A 22,831-nucleotide genomic window follows, 5' to 3' on the forward strand; every position below is an offset into this window, starting at 1 on the left:
CAGTGTCAGGCTCCACCTCTCACGATACTCCTGGCTTGTTAGCTTGTTACCTTGTTACCAGGCAGACAGCATTTCCAACATGGCAGCACCAAGCAACGCAGAGCAAACGCAGTTGCAAGATATGGAGGAGGAACACGCAGGGATGGAGGAGAGGGCGATGGAATCGGACGAAGAGGAGGAGGAGGGCATGGGAGTAGAAAATTCAGAAGACGAAGTGGACGATTCGTCGGAAGATGAGAAAGAAAATGAAGCCGAAATCCAGCGGTTGGAGGAGCAGGTAATTAGCCAACAACCAAGCCAAGCTTAGTTAACTAGCGCTAGCCGACGAGCTAATGAGAATGAATGGATGGTAAACACAGTCCACTACAATAAGTCCGCAGCTTTAAATTTAAAGTTAGCTGCTCTGGTTTAATAGAAACTGAAAATATAGCTACTTATGTTAGCTGCTGCTGTCCAAAACAATTAAATGAGCGCGTATGATACGACGTCATTCACATAGCTGTCGTGATTAGCTAGCTGCCCTGCTAATGTGTGATGCTAATGGCTTGTCTCGTGTCACACGCGCCTTTTTTTTACTATCTGAGACTGAGACATGTATGACACTACAGCTTCCAGTGTAGTTAGAGAGAAAGTACATGTGCAAATATAAAGTACACACCGTCCTAACTTTGAGTGTCACCTGTAAAGTGTTAAATCAGATGGATTGATAACGTCTCATAACATTTTTCATAATTGAAAACACAATAAATGCTGTAGTCTGTGCTTCCACTATTACAGCAGAGAGAAAACAAAGTTTATAACGTTACTGCTGCATTACTTTACGTTACACTCAGTTTATCATTTTAATAGGTACACCTAGCTAAAACTAATACAACAGCCCTGCAACAAATCCCATCTTCATGACTGTTATAACGGTAAAGTTTTGTTTAAAGCTATTTTAAAGAGGTGTTGCTTCAACTTTATGATGATTTTGGAGGCTGCAGTTTGTGGTGCTGGTGAATTGCATTGCTTTATATTGTACTGAGAAGTGAAACGTAATATTTAGTCTACCCTCTCTAGGATGAATTAACAAAATATTAGAAACACCTCTCTGTAAAACCAAACTACAACCTCCAAAATGACCATAAAGTTGAATCAACACCTTTCTAACTGAACATTATAAGATTCATAAAGGTAGAATATGCTAGACTAGTCAGATTAGTATTAGCTAGGTATACCTAATAAATTAGCAACTGCATGTCTGAGTATTGTATATATTGCACCAACCCGTTTGTGTGTCATTGTGTAAATTGTTAAACATGTTAGATTGATAATGTCATGATTTAATCTGTGTGACATAAATGAGATATATGTGGTACTAAATCACTGCTAAATAAATACAGAAGTAGCACAAGTTAATTAGGATATATTTAATTGTATTGTTCAATGTCTTAGCCCGTTTCATCTTCGTGTGATTTTCCAGCTGTCAATCAATGCTTTCGACTACAACTGCCATGTGGATCTCATCAAACTACTGAAGCAGGAGGGAGAGCTTTTCCGTCTGCGAAAGGCAAGGCAGAAGATGAGTGAACTGTTCCCACTCACTGAAGGTTGGTGTATGTCTGAATACAGCTTTGGGGTCAGAAGAATCATTTGACAGCAGCTCTGCATTATTTGCAATTTAAACCACATTTTGTTGAATGCTGCAGAGATCTGGCTAGACTGGCTCAAGGATGAGATCCGTCTGAATGAGGAGGAGCCAAACCGGGAGAAAGTATATGAACTTTTTGAGAGAGCTGTAAAGGACTATATCTGTGAGTGCATCGCACAATTGTTACTGCCTTTTGATATGACATTCAGTCCTTACACGATCTTAATATATAATTCTGTGTCATTTATACCCAGGTCCAGATATCTGGCTTGAATATGCTCAGTATTCAATTGGTGGCATGGGCTCACCCGGTGGCATAGACAAGGTGAGATCCATCTTTGAGAGAGCTGTGACAGCTGTGGGGCTTCACATGATTAAGGGACAGACGGTGTGGGAGGCGTACAGAGAGTTTGAGAACGCCATTCTGTCCACAGTACAGGTTAGTGTTTCCATCACTAGGAGAGATATTATCAGTGGTCAAACACATGCTCAGTTTTTGTTGCTGTTTGATTGCATGTATATGAGAGAGAGAGAGAGAGAGATTTATTTTGAACAATGGATTTTTAAAAACAGTATTAGACAAGATAGACACTTGTTAAATTTAAAAACATTTTACTCTAGTACAGTATTTAAGTATAGTATGGTATTAATCAATGCTTTTGAATGATAATCCACTCCCTTAACTCAGAATAAATACAAATACGTTTAAATGCTGAATTGAATTCCTTTGATGTTAGACTAAATGGGCTTTTGCTAAATTTGACACCATTTTCTCTACTGCATTTCCTCTCAGCCTCCCCCTGGCAGGATTCCCAGCCGCGAGGAGCAGGAGCTGCTCAACGCTCAGCTTGAGCGAATCCATACACTGTTTCGCCGGCAGCTGGCCATCCCCTTAATGGGTAAGCAAGACGCCTTTCTTTCCAGACGTGCTGCTGTAAAATGGGCAAGATTCCTGTTGTTAGGGCTGTGTGTCATGGCCCATCTGAAAAACTGTGAAATACCCCATTTAAAAAGATAATGCTACCTTGTGGGATAAGTTGAGTGTAGCGCGGTTGTGACGTGGCTTTTGAAATGCCATTTAGATTCAGAAAGAGAGCACTCCTTTCCAGGCCATGACCATGCTTTCAGTTTATTTCAGGAGTGGACTAGAGATAGCCAGATGGTCCAGTATTGTGTTGTTGTTTTCTGGCCCAGCTGAATGGAGACCAGCAACATTTCTGAAATGTGTAAAACCCTTTCTTTCTTCAGAACTTCTCACTTGTTGTATTGCTCACTAAAGTTGTATTGCTCACTAAAGTATGCGACCGAGATTAGGCAGTATACGATAAAACGCAAATTTACATTCCTGCAACACACTAACTCAAAGACGCCATATTATGCACATTTTCAGGTTCATCATTTTATTTGGGTGGTCTACTAGAATAGCTTTACATGCCTTAATTTTCAAAAAACACATTTTTCTCATACTGTACATTGCTGCAGCACCGCTTTTCAGCCTCTGTCTGAAATATTCCGTTTTAGCTCCTCTCTCTTTAAGGCCCCCCTCCCGAAAATCCCAGTCTGCCCTGATTGGTCTGCTCCCACAGGCTTGAGCAGGCACCGCCAAACCAACCTCTGCATCTGCTCCGCTGATCACTGTAACCGAGTTTAGCTGCACTTCTACCGTGAATATCACTGCAATAACCGCTTCTAAACCAAAAACTCCACCACTGCACATGTTCGATCTGGAATCTGATCCGAAATCGGGAAGAAATGAAAAACATCAGCAATCAAGATTAAAATTTTCCGTGATGTTTTCCTCAGGTAAATACTGCTAAAGTTATTTATATCTCTGTCACATAATGTTAAGTTTGTATTTATGCCTAAACTCTCTAAACATACACTCTGTTTTACGTTTGTTTTTACAGGGACATTTGTGAGAAGTGACCTACAGAGCCCAGTGAAGTACAAAGTATTTGTTGTGAGGCTCTACGGGGTAACGTGTTAGCATATGCACGTAGCACAGTATGTAATGTAAACACTTACATTATCTGCCAGGATGTGGGGATCGAAAGTATGGTATGAAACAACAGATAATGTGAAACATTAGTCAAGCGATTATTTCTGGTAAAATGAAAACTAATAAACCCACTAAAGTAATCAATAGTGTAGTAAGTCCTGTCCCAGTGCATTATCCTGACTACACATTAGTCAGACCAGTGACACCATAATGAAGCAGCGACCTGCCTGGAATAGACTTTATCCTGTAAGTTACCATGTCAACATAACTGAAGGAATTGCTGATCTTATAAAGTAACTTGCTGCTTTAGTTGAAAAACTGCTCAGTAACCGAAGTATCTGCAGCTGCTTTGAGAACTGTACTGTGTCCATGTTTCAGAGTAACTTCCATATTTATGTTTTAAAATGTTCATCAGCTAGAGATTATGTTTGATACCTTTTTGAAATGATGTAGAGAATATTGTATAACTTGTCTTGTGATCTGTCAACACTGTAATAAAGTTTGACTGAAACAGAGAAATGTCTTGTGTTGCTTCCAGTCATTATATAATACCTGTAGTAAAGGATTACTAGCAAAACTCTTTCACGTCTTCATAGTCAGGGTGTTAAATGAACCAGGTTTTTTGACTCTCCTAAATGCAAGTTTTTCATATCACCTGTTTAAACTGTGAAATTACATAAAACCTTTGTGAAGGAACATGGTATATTTCTCTAATACCACAGGACCCTTACTACTAAATTTTAAAAATGACCAAAACTGTCCTTTGGGCTTTCTTACTTTGCAGACGTTTTATATGCACCAAAAAGCTATGTAACACACTAAAGGAAAGGGAAACCCCCAAAAAGCTTAATATGGCCTCTTTAAAATGTATACTTCTCAATGTTACACTTGTACGTTTTGTAAATACTGTATGTGGTGTATGTATCCTTATTGATAATGTTGAAAAAAGGAAAAGTGCCCTTAAACTTTAAGACAATTGTCCTCTGTTGCTTTGTAGACATGGAAGCCACCTATGCAGAGTATGAGGAGTGGTCTGAACATGGGGTGCCTGAGACGGTCATATATCAGTACAAAAAGGCTTTGGAGCAGATGGAGAAGTGCAGATCTTTTGAAGAGTCACTGGTAACTGATTTGCATCGATTTTCTAACCTCTTAAATAATGTGCATTTTTTGCAATGTATAACATCTGCATGCTGTTGCAGCTGGTAGCAGAACCTCCTAAACTGGCCGAGTATCAGGCCTACATCGACTTTGAACTAAAGGAGGGCGACCCAGCAAGGATCCAGATAACCTTCGAGCGAACTCTGGCAGAGAACTGCCTGGTACCAGACATGTGGGCAAAATGCACCACCTATCTTGTGAGTATTGGTCAGTGTTTGGCATTTTGCTGTCTTTTTAAAGGGCTCCCAGTCAGACTGTAATGTTTGCTGTGTAGAGTTAGGACTCGTTTCACATGCCATTACCTCCCAGTCTGACTGCTCTTAATCAGCGCCTAAAACTTGCCAACTCCATCGTCTGCCAGCAAGGGCTAAACAACTATGATCACAATGTTGCACTGACTTATCTTGATAAATCACAGCCAGTGAAGAGCTCCTCTTGAAATTGATTAATGGGTCTGACAATGACCATCCGGTTGATAATCATTTTACTCATCTGAAAAAGCAAAATGATTCCATTTAAAATGGTTCTTATTTTATTGTATTATTGGATTTCCTTGTTGCCACAGTATCGTTAGAATAGCCAAGTTTTTTTCAAAAAAGTGTCCAGATCCCTATTATGTTAAATAATACACTCACATTTCAATGTTAATGGTTTGGCTGGTTTCCTTAGTGTTTAGCAGCGAGTAAAAACAACCAGCGTATATTAATATACTTTATGGTAATGAAGGAAGATCTGGTGGGATGTTAGAAAAAATTGCTTATTAAAGTGACTCTTCAAATCTTCAGTAAACAAATCTTTTATATTGTTTAAGATTATTTGAATCATTTTGTTTGTTTCCTCTGGGCTCTACAGGATCGTCAGCTGAAGATCAAAGACTTGGTTCTTTCCACTCATGAACGTGCCGTCAGGAACTGCCCCTGGGCCATGGGTCTGTGGAAGAGCTACCTGCAAGCTCTGGAGAGGCATGGAGCTGACCATCAGACTGTCTCAGGTAACAGAGTGCAGTGTGAAGCTGTTGAGAGGATGACTCTTTTGCTGTTTTGACAGTTTCTGTGTTTTTATTTATTTATTTTTGAAGTTATTTATGAATTTGTGAGTCTGACTATGAAAGATGCAGAACTATGAGAATGTTGGGAAGCCATGACTATCTTGAATATGTTTTAAATACTAGTGCTCGTATGGGGAAATATCCCAGACCCTTATTTTGGTATATTGGAACTTGCTTGGCCTTATCATGTAGTTTATTTGTCTTCTTCACAGATGTTTTTGAAAAGGCGCTGAATGCAGGTTTCATTCAAGCGACAGATTATGTGGAGATTTGGCAGGCGTACCTTGACTACCTGAGGAGACGTGTGGATTTCAGCAAAGGTGAGAGCAGTTGTCTGAATTTGTCTTTGTGTTTGGAAACTATTTAATTCACTCGTTGTTCCCTTGCTAATGGTGTTTCCTTTATTGCAGAATCAAGTAAAGAGTTAGAGGAATTACGAGGAGCTTTCTCTCGGTCTCTAGACTACATGAAACAAGATGTTGAAGAAAGTAGGTGGATTTGAGTCCGACTGAGATTTATTTTTGTGGTATTCTTGGTTTTGTTTTCATATAATTCATTGTCTTGTTTAACTGTAGGGTTTGGTGAAAGTGGAGATCCGTCTTGTATGATAATGCAGATCTGGGCAAGGATAGAGGTAAGCAGTGTTACTATGACAACCATTTTCAAGAGTTGGATTTCTGTTACAGTATGTTGAATTGTGTTTAACCCTGTACTTAATCTTTTTTTGTTATTTTGACCTATAATATTTATTGTTGTCTTAATTTTGTGTTTGTTTTTTAAAGTAAAATTTCCTTATTGTGTAGCTGCTGACCTAAATATAGAATCATAGGATAAAGGCAATGATCTTGTCCATTTTAAACTTAATAATAGCTCAAGTGTGTACATCTACTTGATTTACTAACCTTGAAGCATAATGATATCACTACTAAAGGCACACTGAGATACATGGTAAAGGACTAAAAAGCTAAATTAAATTTACTTTTCCCAAAATGTGATAGTTCTAGATGAATTATACTATTAAAGATACAAATTAACTTCACAAATGAACTAATTTTTTTTTCTCCCTACCAGGCCCTCCACTGCAAGAACATACAAAAAGCCAGAGAACTGTGGGACAGTATCATGACAAAAGGGAATGCCAAATATGCCAACATGTGGCTGGAGTACTATAACCTTGAAAGGTCTGTCAATCCATGTCTGATGCCTGTGTGACTAATCATTTAGCCAAAACTTGTATATGGTGACCTTGATTCTTTACTTTATCCGTAGGTCTTATGGAGACCCTGTTCACTGTCGGAAAGCTCTCCACAGAGCAGTTCAGTGCACCTCAGACTACCCTGAACATGTGAGTGAAGTCCTGCTCACCTTCGAGAGGGTGGAAGGTGAGTCCCAATATAAAGATAATATAAAACTCAAAGTGAACATAAAAATAAAGATTTTCATGAATTACAGTGCGTCTCTGTATTTTGCATCCTCACGTACAGGTTCTCTGGAGGACTGGGATGTGGCAGTGCAGAAGACAGAGACCCGGCTGAACAGGATTAATGAGCAACGGGCAAAGGTAGGAGCACATATCAGCGTTGTACTGGACAGGTGTATCATTTAGCTGCTTTTGGCTAATGTTACCATGTTCTGCCCATCTGTTAGGTGGCTGAGAAAGAAGCCAACATGGCTCGCCAAGAGGAGGAGAGAGCTGATCAGCGGCGGAAGGCAAAGACAGACAAGAAGGCTCCGAAGAAGGGTTTCCAGAAGGGAACTCGAGCTGGGGAGAAGAGGAAAGCAGACCACAATGATTATCGGGATGAGTGGACTGAGGACGCAGGTAAATAAAAATAGTTTGTATGATAAACCTTTTAATTTTTAAGCAAAAATTACACAAATTATGCGTTTCCTAATCTTTCTTTCCCTCTGTGACTGAACAAGCTCCTAAAAGGCACAGAGGAAACGGGAACCAAACCACAGAGGAGTACATGGAGACCGAGACAGGACTCTTTGGGAGGAACGCTCCCCCTGGCTATAAGGCTGCTCCACCTGGCACTAAAAAAGCCCAGCACGGAGTTGTGGCTGCTGCCCAGAGGCAGAACGATGACAAGCCAGAGCTACGCAACGATAACAGCAGCGTTTTCATCAGCAACCTGGCATACACCCTGGAGGAGCCAGAGGCAAAGCTCAGGACGCTGTTTGAGATCTGTGGTCCCATCAAACAGGTTCGCCCTGTCTTCAGCAACAAAGGGAACTTCAAAGGCTACGGCTATGTACAGTTTGAATCCCCAGTGTCTGTCCCTGAAGCCCTGAAGCTGGACAGACGGGAGGTGGAGGGCAGGCCCATGTTTGTGTCACCCTGTGTAGACAAAAACAAAAATCCTGACTTTAAGGTAAAAATGAACACAAGTAGACATTTTAAATATATATATATATATAACCAGAGTGTCTATAGGTCTTAAAAGTCATTGAATCATTTTCTTCAAAATAGGCTTTAGAAGGTATTAAACAAATTCTTAAATATTGAACTTGTATAAATAAATCATTTTAATTGGTTAATCCATCAGTCTATTTTATGCCACTTATCCAGGTCGCATTGATTTAATTATGTCATTAGGAATTATTGTTATATACTGCTGAGAGGTACTGAAAAAATGTGATGTAATAATCAATATAAATGTAGGTCATATTGTCCCCACTGGTTTTCCATCATACTTTGGCCGGTATGACTGTAAACAGGTTTTTGTTTTTAAATTGAATTCTATGTGGTATTAAAAAGGTCTTAAAGTCTTAAATTTAACTTTGTGAACCCTGCAGGAACCCTGATAACGTGCAATACAAGTGACCACTTCACATTAATGTCCCCATAGGTGTTTAAATACAACACATCCATGGAGAAGCAAAAAATCTTCATCTCTGGGCTGCCGTTCTCCTGCACTAAAGAGCAACTGGAGGAAATGTGCAAAAGCCATGGCACCATCAAAGATGTTCGTCTGGTCACGTATCGCTCAGGAAAACCTAAGGTGAGGCATGAAGAGGAGGACAGTGTCCCGATGTTTGGCTTGAAATAGTCATCCTGATTGAGCTAATGATTGCCAACTATGACCATGTAGATGCTGAGCAAGGTCAAGGTGTATAGAGTCTGTTGTTGATGTAATAACTCGCTGTGTGGCTCTGCAGGGTCTGGCATATGTTGAGTTTGCAGATGAAGCCCAGGCTTCTCAGGCAGTTCTGAAAATGGACGGCACGGATATAGAGGGCAACAAAATCTCTGTTTCTATAAGTAACCCTCCTCGCAGAAACATGATGGATAAACCTGGTTCCAACAGGCCCACGACAGACATGATGCCTCGCCAGGCCTATGGATCGTAAGTTTATTGACTCGCTTCTCTGTCACACCAACTGAAATGTTCTGAAAGTCTGCCATTCTCAGATCTGTAACTGTACCAAAACAGCTGTTTTGTTTTTTTGTTTTTCCAGGAGAGGGAGAGGACGCACCCAGCTCTCATTACTCCCTCGTTCCCTGCACCGACAAAGTGGGTCTGCAAGTAAAGTCGAGAACGGGACTGCACCTGAGCAGGTGCCAGCAACAGCCAGTGGAGCAGTGAATGCTGCTGGAGAGACTAAACCTTTGACAAATTCAGACTTTGCCAGGATGCTTCTCAGTAAGTGAGAAGATGAGCAAACGAAGTACGACCGCCTTCACACTGAAAGCCATCTTGTGTCCTTACAGATTATAGTGTTGGTTATTTTTCTGTAATTGGTTACCTGGCTTCCCTTTAATCTCAGTCTTGTTCTCATCATCCGGTCTTTGAGAATGCCTTAATCGCCGTGCTCCTGCCCTCCATGACAAACCTTTTCAACCAAGACTTTTCACCAGTGTGACAGATTGTTTTCGTTTTGGTCTGTTTGAAGGTGGCTGTCAAGCTATTTTATAAAAAAGTGTATCATATTTGTGTGTAAATATACTGTCTCTAAAATTGTACGCCTCATGTTGCAAAGTATCTTCTTTTGTCATGTAATGTGAAAGGGATCTGAGATAAAGATATGGGAGAGTATTTTTTTAAATATTCAAAACAGCCAAACTTGTGAAAGTTGTTTTAAAAAGGTTATATGCAAAAGTTCAGATGTGGTGTAATATAGTTGGTGTGTGTGTACATAAGTTGGATGTGTTACAGTGATAAAGACATATTCTCCAGATGTTTTTAGGAAACCTAGGATTTTTGTTGTGTAACTTATTTTGACTGCTGAGGACACCGCTAACAAGGCTAGCAGTGCTTTATTCTGACTGTATAGAACTGTATATTGGCTTTATCTTGGTATGAGGGCATGTTATTACAGTATGAAAACTGCCCTAATATCATGTCACACTTCTGACGCTTGATATCAGTTATAGTATTTACAGAACTGCTCTAAGTATATGGTCATGATTTCTCTATTTTCATCACTTTCATCACTGTTAATGTGACTTGTCTGTTCAAGGTTAAAACCTCCATCATCAAATCACAGATGTTGTTTTAGATAGGAGTCTGACTTGATGTGCTGTGGACCGAAAGAGAGATTCATATTCCCTTCATCTTGTAAAATTCAAAGAGTGCACATGTAAGCAGGGTGTTGATACTGAAGAAATGTGTCTAATTGGCAGCTTGGGTGGCTGGACATCGCTGACTAATGCGTCTGTTCTTTAGTTTGGTTTATAAAAAAGTGTTTCTAACAGTTTAGAGCTGCAGCAATTAGTCAGTTGACAGAAAATTGTTTGTCACGTTTTCAAACTATTTGCTATTTCCAGCGTCTCAGACGTTAGAATTGTTTGCTTTTTCTTACATTATAAGAGAAGACATGAATTAGTTTAAGGTGTTAAAAAGAGTTAGAAGATAATAAATGCTACAAAGTACATGTGTGTACACTGTTAGTCCTGAGAAAGTTACAAAGTGAAACCTAAGTAGTTTTATAAATGTGGTTTGGACCTGGTTTTCTTTCTGTGTTGAGTAGAGTTGAATTCACCCTCTGAATGAACACAGTTAGCTGACAGCTCTTCAGTATTCTGGGTAAAGAGGCTGTTTCTGTCATCGACACATTATTTAGGTCTGCAGCTCTATCGACACACGAGAAGAGAATCTATGCAGTTTTTCCATTTCTGTTTTCCCATGTTAGGAGTTGACCATTTGTCCACTTGTCTTGTTTGGATATTAACAATTCTGTACATAATGTTCAGTATACTATTTCAAAAAGGTCACCATAGTTTGTAATAAATATAAATCTAAGTTTTCAGAACAGATGGAATACAAGCTATATGTATTACTCTCACCACAGTGGCCTAATCTTAAAAAAAAAAATCTAAATATGGTCTCTAGAAATCACCTGTTTTATGTTCAGTACTAAAAGGTGGTATGTGTGCATTGCTGTTTTGTATAATTTCTATAGTCAATGTTTTGAATTTGGTATAGAGAAATAATAAATGGCTACTTTTAGTTTTATTTGTTCAATCACTATTTATTTTCCAGCTTGTCATTATATAGCCTTGTGTTTTTGGATCCCGTAAAAAAGAAAATTCATGTCATGTATTTTTTTTCTGGACTAAAACTTGTTCTAATAAAATCATGTAAATCATCTTTGATCACAGCATGACACTCGCAGCTTTGTTCATTCTAAAAGAAGTTTAAAGATATAATGAAAGTTAATAAAACACTTTTATTTTAAAATAAAATAAATAATCAGATACATGAAAGTGCTTTACAGTGTTATGAGACATCATCTGTACCCCACTATGTAGCAAGTACAAGCACACACACGTTTGTTTCACTATCCCTGTGAGGGACAGCCAGTGACATAATGCTTTCCCTAGCCCCTTACCCTAAGCTTAACCTAATTGTAACCTGTACCTTAAGGCTAGGTCTTAACCCTCAAAAAGCAGTCTCTACCGATGGGGACCTCAATTTTTGTCCCCACAGTGACACAAGTCCCCATGGGTTAGTGTGCATTCAATTTAAAGTCCCCACCGGGATATGAGAACATGACATGACACACACACACACACACACAGAGTGGAAATCACTGAAGTATCTCAAGTCAAAAGACATGATAAGAAAGCTTTTTTTCCTCCTCACATCACCAGTAGTCAGATTTCAGATTGTATTCTGATGGGAATTAAAATGCATTAAGACTCCTATGGGAACATGGTTACAAACAAAGTGGGGAAAATGTTTCTTTTCATTGTGCAGGGAAAAGATTTATATGAAAGCAAATCTAAACACAGCAAAATCTGATTTCAAGTCAACATCCTGCAGCAGTTTCAATGAATTCAGCAGGTAAACTGAAGTAAGGGGACGATAAGGTAGGATATGGCCAAGGGACGAGGCAATTCAACACATGAAAGGAAAGGATTGTTATTAAAGAGCTTTTAAATTAATCAAAATCTCTCTGCATGCTAACGTCTCATGCTCCCTTTCTCCTCCCGTCTTCAGCTCAGTTGTGGATCGGGATGGTCTGTTTGCAGTCGAGACAGGCCTGGTCCTGGCCGGCTGCCGGCAGCCCCACAGCGTGCTCTGTTGTAGAAATCAACAACGTGTCCAATGTCATCTCTGTACATTTGGCTATAAAGCGAATGAAGGGCCGTACATCACCCTCATTGGCTGTGTCTAGAGCTCCATAATACTCTGCCCTTTGTTCTTTGCGAATAGTGATCGGTGGGTATCGCGCTTGCATGAGCACAAGGTTCATGAGCAGTCGTGATGTGCGTCCGTTGCCGTCTACAAATGGATGCACATACACCAGTTTGTAGTGGGCAAGAGCTGCATACTCCACGGGGTGCAGCTGCAGGGCCTCCTCGGAGTTGAGCCACTGAACCAGCTCCTGCATGTGTCTCTGCAGGTCTTGAGGATGGGGGGGGATGTGGTGGCCCACAAACACCTGGCTGGTGCGCAGCCTCCCTCCCTCCACAGGGTCTACATAGCCGAGCACCCGCCGGTGAATCTCCAGGATGTCACTGACAGTCATGGCTCCTGTTCTGGACAACAGCGTGGTGTTGATGTACTTCATGGCTGCATCTACGCCGATGGCCTCATTCTGCTCCAGCAGGCTCTTCCCGGGGACGGCGTAACGCGTCTCGATGATGTGACGGATCTCAGATAGAGTGAGCGTGCTGCCTTCAATGGCCACCGTGTGGTAGATGTGGTGATAGTAGGTTTCCTCCATCACTCTGCGAAGTGCAGAGTTGCCTTTAGGAATGGACATGAGCCGGCGCACTTTACTGTCAATTATGCCAAAGTAACGCTGGTCAATCTCTTCCACCAAGGGAAGAGTTCGGTCTCGGCTGACCAGAGCTCTCTCATTACATGGCGAGATGGCCAAGGCTTTGGTGTAGAGGTGGTCTGCCTGGACGACATCCTTCTCCTCCTCCAGAATGGTCCCCAGCTCCGTTAGGGCATCCACAAAGTCTGGATTCATACTGAGTGCATGCACCAGCAGCTTGTGAGCCTTCTCCCTCTTCCCCAGTTTCTTCATCTCCAGAGCCTGCAGCAGCGCTGCTTTGGCCTCCAGCTTCATCTCTGCAATCAGAACATGATGGACAATGTCAACTCCAACACAGGTGAAACAGTATAGAGGCAATAATACAACAGGTCTGTTCAACAACAGGGCTGGGCAATATTGAAAATAAATCATGATGGCCTTATTCCATTAGTGATTATTTTTACATATATCACTGACTCACAATACAAAGACATAGTAGAACTGGCATTTTCAAAAACTTCAGAAATCATTAAAAAAAAAAAAACGAATATTTAACATCCCAAAATAAGATTACCTTGACAGATGATAAATTATACAAGGGCTGCAATTTACGATTATTCTCACTATCAATTAACCTATTGCTTTTTTTTTGCGATTTACTGAAAATTCGTTTGTACTATAACATGTCAGAAAATTGTGTGAAAATGGCACCCACAATTTCCAGGAGCCCGAGGAGAAGTCTTCAAATTGCAGTCAGAAACCGTTAAATATGCAATTTACAAATTGTATGAAACAGAAAAGCAGGAAATCCTCATATTTAAGAACCTGGAAGCAGTGAGTGTTTTTCCTTTATAAATGACTAATTAAGCTAGTCTTAAGAGTGAAAACACATTGAAAATGGACATGAATCCTCACGACTGTCATGTCTTTAACATATGGTCTTGAGTTGAACTGAATTTAGTGAATCAGTACACCTTTTCTTGTTTGTACCTTTGCTCGGCTTGGCCCTCTGAGGCAGCAGATCAAGGGCAGTAAAGGGGACAGTGAGGCTGGTGGACTGCACAGCTGGAGGCGGCTGAGAGCTTCCCCACAGCTGGCAACGGAGCTGAGCGATGCCCTTCAGGGCGGCGCAGCATTGGTCCTCCACCCCCACCAGAGGCAACAGGAGGGCCACCAGAGAGCCGAGGAGGACACACAGCAGCGGGCCCCATCCTCCAAGGACACGGCCGCTGGTGTAACGCCACACCGTCACAGCAACCATGATGATCCGAGGTTAAATCCTCCATCTTCTAGTGATACGGTCCCCCATGTATATCCACCCCAGCTAGGAGAGTCGAAGGGCGGCTGACAGGAGGGAAAACACGGTCAACATGACAGCTGGGAGTCAGCAACACTGCCGAGGAAATTTAGCTCAGTAACCCAACTTTACAACTCGTACGTTAGCTAGCTAGCTAGCGCTCTGTCGCATTTATGTGACTCTAAACCGAAACTCTAAAACACCGACTAAATTCACGATTAGACTGCGGTGGACTTGTTTTCGGCGTCGGTACATTTGTACACAAAATACACATCATCGACTTTCTCGGTCCGAACGTGTGAACATCCTGGAATATAACTGGTCAGTATTATATTGAAGGGTTGCGCCGATTGGCTGAAAACGCAGCAATACGACAGATGGTTCGTAACCGTTTCTGATTGGGCACCGTTTCTGATTATGGAACATTTCCGCCCTAAGTTTCTCCTTTCAGGCAACACTTACTGCACAGTGTACAACAGCAGCAGCATAATCGGACCCTTCAGGAAAAGCATCCAAAACATCCCTAATTTTGGGTAAAATGATATGCATTACCAAGTGGTAGATATTATTAATTATATTAGTTTCCTGTTTGTAATGCAATTATAAAACGTTTAAAATTGTGTGTATATATATATATATATATATATTTTTTTTTTAAATTAACTTACTGTAATTATCTCTGTTTGTATGTAATTATCAGTTTAACATTTTTTCATTTGATTTTCATTTGTCATTTTTACTTTTTAGAAGGTTTTTTCAGCATCCCCACACTTTTGTTGCTGTTGTAATTTGCTCTGGCAATCAAATGGTTATCTTTGGGTCAAGTTGGGGTTGGGCCTGAGACTGTGTCAGTAGCCTGTCAGAAGGAGGTGAGATTTGTCCATAGTTCATTGGAAGGATTACCTGAGAGGTTACTCAGGGCAAAAAGTCTCAATTTAAGTGGCAACACAGCTGAAATATTAAAATGGACACTTTGTTGGGTTGTTCTCATGATAAACAGGCGTTTCCAATGCAATTCATTTGGCATAAACAGGTGGTGCAATACTTAAGGAGCTGGTCTGGTCTGATATGGCTAATATTTACTTTAACCCCACAGTTTTTGTAGGTTAGCCAATGGTTTTGTCAAAACCTATCATTCTGACACTTCTTGCACTGCAATTGATCATTACAGGAAGATACTCATTCCCACCTCCCATGATCACAAACAGGGAGTGATTGACTATAGAAATTAATAGATCAGTATTCAATTTGGCCTATCACAGTTTTCTTGCCATTCATTATTAAAGGAAACGAGAAAATCAACATTAGAATAGTTATTGAGCCTTGATGGCATTGTCCGCCAACGGTATTCACTTTCTGGGAGTGTGAAGTTAAAACAATAGAGCGTTTGATCTGCTTTTACATAATTTGTATTAAGGAACTGAATACAAAGTTGTTTTTGATATGATATTTGATACTTTTAATTACTGAGTTTTGTTGTTTTGTTGTTGTTGTTTTTTTTTGATTAAGCAGCTACAGGCAGCTCCAGCTTTGCTACCAGTTGTCCTTCATTTTAATGCAAATGTACTAACATACAGAAGAGGGCAGCATTGCTCTGTTATGCAAACATCACAGTCATAGTACAGGATATCAGTAGACTGCAGTAGCACTCTTGGCCTCAAAATCAGTATAATCAAGATGTATTATTCTGCTGTCAAGTTTTTGAATGCAACAAAAAGGAATCTGTATTTGTATGAAGCAAGATTAATATCTTCCTCATCATTGTGTTACCTCTTTCTATTAATATTTTGTAATCTTTCAGTTCTATTTATACGTGTCCTTCCTGTCAGTGGTAGTCAGTTTTGTTAGGTTTTATGTATTTTTGTTAAAAGCTTTTATACTTCTATATGCGTCATCTATTTATAGTAAAATTGCCTTTAGAGAAATTACCACCAGCTGGGAACAGCCTGTGGTGATGAGGATTGATTCCTGGCTGCGTGCCAAAGCCTACACTATTAGACATATCTTCAGCAGATGGCTGACTGTCAGCTCTAAATAGCTGATATTCACCCAAAAGCCTGAGACTCTGCAGCAACATGCTGTCATCACAGACAGTGCAGAGAAAGTTTTGAATGAACACCATGTAGATGATTTTGTGTGCAGAGATTTAGTAGGTCCGTCTGAAATTTGGGGTTTTGAATTTGCCAAGTTATGTTGCACAGTGTCCTCACAGTGAGCTCTGGAGCTGCACACTAACATCATTTACCACCACAGAGTCCCTCTGTGCTGCTCTGAGCCACAGCAATTTCACCTTGGAGGATAATGGAGCAGCCTGTTCGAGTGGGCTTGAGCTGCATTATTTCTTTACTCTTGTTATTCATGCACTCTATCACACACTTCTCAAAACAAAGAGGAGGCTGTGGGAAGTTATAGTGGCCAAGAGTATGTTTACATTGATTTTTCATTCTCTGAAAGGGTGACAAAAAGAAAGAAATGAAAAGAAACCTTGGGGGAAATCAAATAATAATTAATCAATAATTAATCAACATGCTGCCAATGACTAACTGTGATTGGGGGAAGGACGACTAACTGCTGTCTGTGGGATACAGGCTCTACATTTTTTGTATCTGTGGCTCAAATCACAATCAGTACTGTATAGTTTTGCCACTGCACCAAGACACTTTTATTATTACTCTTTGGCTTGGCAGCAGCTTACACTCCATAATCCATAAAACCAGGCCTGTAGCTGGTTGAAATGAGAAGAAAAAAGAAGAAAAAGCCTTAACAGGTTTGAACCAAAAGGTCTTCTAGATCTTCCACTTCCTAAAGACTATTTAAGATGCCCCTTAATGGCTCAATACCCACTGTCACTACCAAATTGCTGATTATTTTTCCACATAATAGAATGACAAATGTGCACCAAAAGTACCAATACCACAAAAGAAATAAGAATAAAAGTTAAAATAAAGGATAAAAGGTAACACTTTATGTGGATAGTCTGCCTACAGATAGTTTATAGAGCATTTATAACATTTCAACTGTTTGGCTTTGTCAGTAGATGTTTAACAGATTATCAATAGAGTATATGTGACAGTTTATGAACATACCCTAACCAAGATGTTTTTTGTGTCTAAAGCTAACCAAACCTTATTTGTGAAACAGCTCAATTGTTGAATCTCAATTAACAAGCAGTTGAAATTTTACAAATACTCAAATAAACTATCTGTAGGCAGACTATTTAAGTAATTTGTAGCCAGATAAAATGGTTCTCAGTGGGTTGAGAGAAACAACAAACTTGTAAATGGTAGCGGAACAAAACCAAATCTGTTTTTCTTAGTTCCTGAGAAGTTTATGGTTTGTGGCACAATGTGGCAGCAGTGCACAGTGTCTGGGCATCACTGAAAACAAACACATACATCTTTATAAAATATCACATTTTCAATGCAGATAACATACTCAATATGAGTATGTGTGACTACTAGAGATTTTAACGATCATGGATAAAGAAAAAAATGTAAGAAAAGTAACTAAGAAAACTAAAAAGACTAAACTAAAAGAAACCTGCCTCCCTTCAACAGTGGTGACGAAGCTGCAGAGGACATACACTGTGGATAAGTGCACAAAATAATGGTATTATCTATTAATATGAGAACATACCTCATGTCAAGAAACTAATTCAGTCCTCCTTCAGACACTGAATCCTGAGATGTCTCCAGTGAGACTATTACTCATGATGAAAGACTCCACTTCTCTGGGGCATGGAGTTATCATACACTTCAAACTCTGGTCTCCTGAAACTCACAGAAAGGGTTAGTATCGTGTATCTTAGATCAGGTATCTGGGGAGCCTACCAAGGCTTCTGGCTTCAATTTGCTGTTCAGCGTGGATGTGAGCATTAGTATCTTATTCTATAGCAGCATCATGCAGAAAATGTGTTAATTGTAATAATTCTTCACATCATTGTTTGTTGGCCTTGATCTTGTGGTCAGTAACAGTCCTGTAAGGTATTCCTCCACCACTTTACATTTGGAGCAACAGTTTCTCTTTACCGATGTACATATTTGGCCTGATTTGTCGGACTTGACATTTAAAGGCATACTCAGTTTACTCAGCATACTCAGATTTTACATGTCAAAGTCAGTTTACTCCACTACAAGGCCTGTAAAAAAGCAGTATAAACAGACATCTCGAGGTTTGTGATCAAGTATCTTGAAGACAACTTTTTTCCACCGGATATTTGAGACAAACCTTCCACAGTAATGGATTACATATGGAATGGTGAGAACATCTTTCTGAAAGAGGGATCTGATCCTTCTGATGAAAAACACATTTTTCCTACTATGGTGTCATTCAAAGTTAAAGGATAAGGAAAAAGAGGGGGTTCTTGTTACCCTTAAATAACATCAATCCACCTTTAGGAATGGCAGGGATATTATAATTGTTAAACTAATTCGGAAAAAATATAGATTTGTTTTTTAATGCTATGTCATTGTTATTCCAAATGAGATTTTATGAAGAGAAAAAACGTGCTTGAAAATAAGAGACCAAGCTAAAAACATTAGTTTGGTGGTAATTTTTCAATATTGTAGTTGGATATCAGCAAAAAAGGAAAATAGATAATATGTAATTTGGAATAAAGTTCCAAATGGATTCTGGGTTACAGAGATATAATAAGTTTTGTTTTTATTTGAGGCAGGGAGGGTCTAATGACAAGGTTTGTTGCATTGTGGGAAATGTAGGATCCAGTGTTTTTGGACTTTAGCCCATACTATGGGCCTCTTCTGCTTCTATTTTGACCATTTATTTTCAGTCTGGCTCTGGTGAATCACCTAATTTAAGGAAGTGCAAAACCATTGTTGGAGGGCTCCTTAAAAAAAGAAAAGTGGCAATTTTAGTGAGTGATGTATCAGGCTGGGACTTTTAGATTTTTATTTTATTTGCGTCATGTTTTAAAAAAGTTGTGATTTAGTTTAGCCCCCTTGGCCTCAAAACAGTAGTGAGGAGGAAATTAAGATATTTCTTCCTAAAAATGATGGTTAACTGAATAAGTGGCTGCTAAACTAGTGTGAGACATCAATTTAGCTCCTTTCTAGGACTCTGTTATCTGGCCGTCGTCCAGTTGCTTACACCGCAGATGGGCATCAAAGCGACATCTTGGCCACTTCTCCATATAAGGCTCCACAACAATTGATAGACTCTGCTTTGGTTGAAAAGCAAGGACAAATATGGAAGAATGGGCGACTGATGAAGGAGAAATGATGGCATGAAATGAATGGCCCTCAGGTCATATTGTGGACTAATTCTATGCCCATCTGGCATATGCCCACATGAGCTAAAACTCCCTCAGCTGTGGAAAAAGATAAAACCACGAGTCTGAAGTTAAAATCATTGATGAGTGCTAATTCTGTTTTCGCTGTGTCGATGCAATTAAATGCCTCATGGCACTTTGGGATTATTATCAGAATGGAACAATCTCATGAAAAGTTAGGCGTCTGTTATCTTTAATGCATTCCTACAGTATGCTTTTATCTCCTGTATCAGTGTTATGAAATGACTGTGATGCATGGAACATGAATTACAGGCTTTCTCATTCATCTGTGTGAAAAATAACTGTTGTTTCCATGCATCAGCATAATCCTCACACCGGCTGACATGTTAACTTGAAGCACACTCCAGAGATGACCTGTCACAGACTATTAAAATAACACCCTGTCTTTTCACTACTTGCTGGAACTGTGCTTCAAGAGGTAGAAAATCCATCTGCCCACCTGGAAAAAAAGCGACCTGTCAGGGCAGGAAATAAATCCCTCTGGCACAGACGCCTTGCCTCCTCCCCTACCGCCTCACGCTTCTCTCTGTGGAGCAGTCAGCCTGCTTTCCTTTCTGTCTGAGGAGAGGCTTTGTTCTGGGTGACAGAGCTGGGTGTCACAGATAGAGGATCTCGTTAGACAGTCAGAGAGAGAGGGATGGTGGCTCTCTTTTCACTCTATGTATGTATGGAGTATGGATGGCTCAGAAAGCAGGGATGAGGGGGCCGTAAAATGGATGACAAGAGTGAAGGAGAGCTGCACTGGGAACAACAACTGTCCTCATCTGTCAGCATCCAAAATACCTATCTAAATGGAGGGTTTGCTCCAAAATGCGAGATCCACACACCCATTGGCAGACTGACAAGTGCTGTTACAAGACGATTTGGGAGGTCAGGACTTGTTTTTGTTCTCTGGTGACAAGAGGACAGAGGGATGTCTTTGGCTGACCTCTGCCTGTTCAGGAGCTGCAACAAAATAGCCAGTTTACAAGCTCCAAACTTCACTGTTTGACAACAACAGTAATCTGATGTTTCCTCCATCTCCCTCCAATCCAGCAGCCTGGTGAGCCTCACAGTGCATGCTGAGACTCCCCTCTGCTGTCCCTGTTTAAAGGAGCTCAGAGTAGGTCAGAGGAAAGCAAAAAAGATGTTACTGCCTCCCCCCGGTGTCAAACAGGTAATTACTGGAGCTCTGTCCCTACAGTTTTCCTGCACCGGGAGAAGGGCCACCCTCCACGACACAGTCACGGTGGGATGCTGAAGTTTCTTCTGTTGGCTCTTGAGAAGGGAATGAAACAAATGCTGGTGCTTTTTAAAACTTAGCAGGTAATTGGTTCATTGTTTATTGTTCATGTGGATCCCCATTAGTTGTTACCATGGCTACAACTATGGTTCCAGGGGTCAATATTTAAATATTCAGTATAATCAACAAATGTTTGCCTACACTATACACAGTGAATAAAACTGTTACTGAATCACTTCTACATCAATCTAATATAATAAATCAAAACCAAAAATATGGCATACAAACATTAAGTTGAAAGATTGACAGTAAAATATAAAAATAAAAACAAATCTCACATTTTTGCACATCAATAATAAAGTTAAGTAATATCTATTTAGTAAAAAATAATCATTGTTGTTTCTTAAAACGTTTTTTACTAGATTCTTGAGATAAAAATGATGGCAGACTATTTCATTGAGATGTGGCTCCATACATACATTTAGTTTTTTTGCATTGGTTGAGGTAGTGTAATGGCTGGAGGTCCATCGCTGAAAAAATGTGACACTTCAGCATCCTGAAGCCTCATCCATATTAGGTAGAATTATGTATTTTGGGATTTTTTCTTAGTTAAGTCTTACACATATTTAAACTCTGAAAAAGAAAACACTTCATACACACTACTGTGTATATTCAGATACCTTCTACAATGGCTTATTACTTGCTTTGCTGTAATCCACAGCCTCATCCTTACATATGAAAAGACTACTGGAATGCATCCGTCTGTCCCTGATCTCTGGTGTTTAATACATCAATGTCTGCGAGGTTGTTCAGGCAGACAACTCAAGTTGGGATTGAGAGTACGCTACAGGCCACAACACACAATATATCCAACACAGCCTTTAGAGTCAGGTTGCCTATTTAAGCTGTTAGTTCTCCGCCCCAAGCCTTTTGCTCAGTTCCTTTGTGAACTCTGCTGCAAAACACTGCAAATACTTGCTGCTACCACTCATATGTCTCATCTGGCATTTCCTAAATAAGCTGTCCTTCCAACAGTCTGTCATGTCCACGAGCTTCATGAAGACTGTAGAGGAATATACCTGAGTTGGCTGACTGAACGAACATCTTACAGAGTCCATAAAATGCAGCGAGACATAAACCAGGGGGATCATGGATAATTAATTTTACTGAATGATTTTGCAGTCAATGCATCAACAGTGAGGAAGGTAGTGTGGATACTTTTTTGCCTAAAGCCTGGAGAGACTGGAGATGATTTATTTAATTCATGCTCCTATCTGTCTGTCCTCTTTCTCATTGTCACAAGCCCCTAAAGGGAGCCATTTCACATAGAAACACCCTTTATGAATGACTGAACAAAGACAATGATTCGTGTCTGTGTGTGAGGGAAATATTTGTTTTGGGGCAGTACAATAGACAGGCAGGTTTTTGTATCTGCTCTTTGGTCTTGGTGATAGGCTTGATGTGGTCAACATTGTCATATTTGCTTGTTTGTCAGTTGGAGCATATACCCTCAGATTAGACGCCGTCCCTCAGGCCCAGTCTCACGTGCTCGGTCAGATGCTTCAGGCTGGTCACCTGCTTGAGGGCCTACAGGTGAGTAAATTATCTGGTGGAAAGACAGGAGACAGAAATAATTAGGTCTCCGCTGAGGGGCAGCCATTACCAGGGACCTCCCTCAGGCGCTTCTTGATGTTTCACTTACTATCTCACTTCCACACTGGCCTGTGTCGCTCAGCGAAGTGGGTGTGCAAGCCGCCAGCTCTGTCAAATGTACCAATTCCAACACTAACAGGCATATCTTACAGCACACAGCGATGACTCAGCAACTGTGGGCAGCTCATTATTTTCTTCACCCACCAAGAGATGACTCGCTGGTTGGTTTCTTTAGTAACGTACAGGGGGGAGTACAAAATAAAATTATAGCACTTTATAACACGATTAAATACAACACAAT

The 22,831-nt window shown here is 40.2% G+C and overlaps 2 protein-coding genes across 3 annotated transcripts; one reads left to right on the forward strand and one right to left on the reverse strand.

Moving 5' to 3' along the window:
- Nucleotides 1–54: 54 nt before the first annotated feature.
- Nucleotides 55–11,437, forward strand: sart3 (spliceosome associated factor 3, U4/U6 recycling protein). Of its 2 annotated transcripts, none has more exons than XM_044195552.1 (19): nucleotides 55–277; nucleotides 1,463–1,589; nucleotides 1,689–1,793; nucleotides 1,885–2,069; nucleotides 2,424–2,529; nucleotides 4,627–4,751; nucleotides 4,832–4,987; nucleotides 5,643–5,781; nucleotides 6,051–6,158; nucleotides 6,249–6,326; nucleotides 6,414–6,472; nucleotides 6,910–7,019; nucleotides 7,108–7,220; nucleotides 7,323–7,399; nucleotides 7,486–7,660; nucleotides 7,756–8,213; nucleotides 8,691–8,843; nucleotides 9,001–9,188; nucleotides 9,301–11,437. In XM_044195552.1, the coding sequence occupies exons 1-19, from the start codon at nucleotides 80–82 to the stop codon at nucleotides 9,491–9,493; spliced, it is 2,853 nt and encodes a 950-aa protein (XP_044051487.1). In that variant the 5' UTR covers nucleotides 55–79; the 3' UTR covers nucleotides 9,494–11,437. The 2 variants fall into 2 exon arrangements, with proteins under 2 accessions (XP_044051487.1, XP_044051488.1); XM_044195553.1 differs by having other exon boundaries at nucleotides 7,762–8,213.
- Nucleotides 11,438–11,491: 54 nt separating this feature from the next.
- ficd (FIC domain protein adenylyltransferase) lies at nucleotides 11,492–18,028 on the reverse strand. The gene is made up of 3 exons (XM_044195554.1): nucleotides 17,984–18,028; nucleotides 14,041–14,394; nucleotides 11,492–13,367 (listed from the first exon to the last, which is right to left on the reverse strand). Exons 2-3 carry the CDS (start codon nucleotides 14,309–14,311, stop codon nucleotides 12,286–12,288), a joined length of 1,353 nt encoding a protein of 450 aa, XP_044051489.1. The 5' UTR covers nucleotides 14,312–14,394; nucleotides 17,984–18,028; the 3' UTR covers nucleotides 11,492–12,285.
- Between the last annotated feature and the right edge of the window lie 4,803 nt (nucleotides 18,029–22,831).

Source organism: Siniperca chuatsi, linkage group LG5 (genome assembly GCF_020085105.1).
Source record: "Siniperca chuatsi isolate FFG_IHB_CAS linkage group LG5, ASM2008510v1, whole genome shotgun sequence".
Taxonomy (NCBI): domain Eukaryota; kingdom Metazoa; phylum Chordata; class Actinopteri; order Centrarchiformes; family Sinipercidae; genus Siniperca; species Siniperca chuatsi.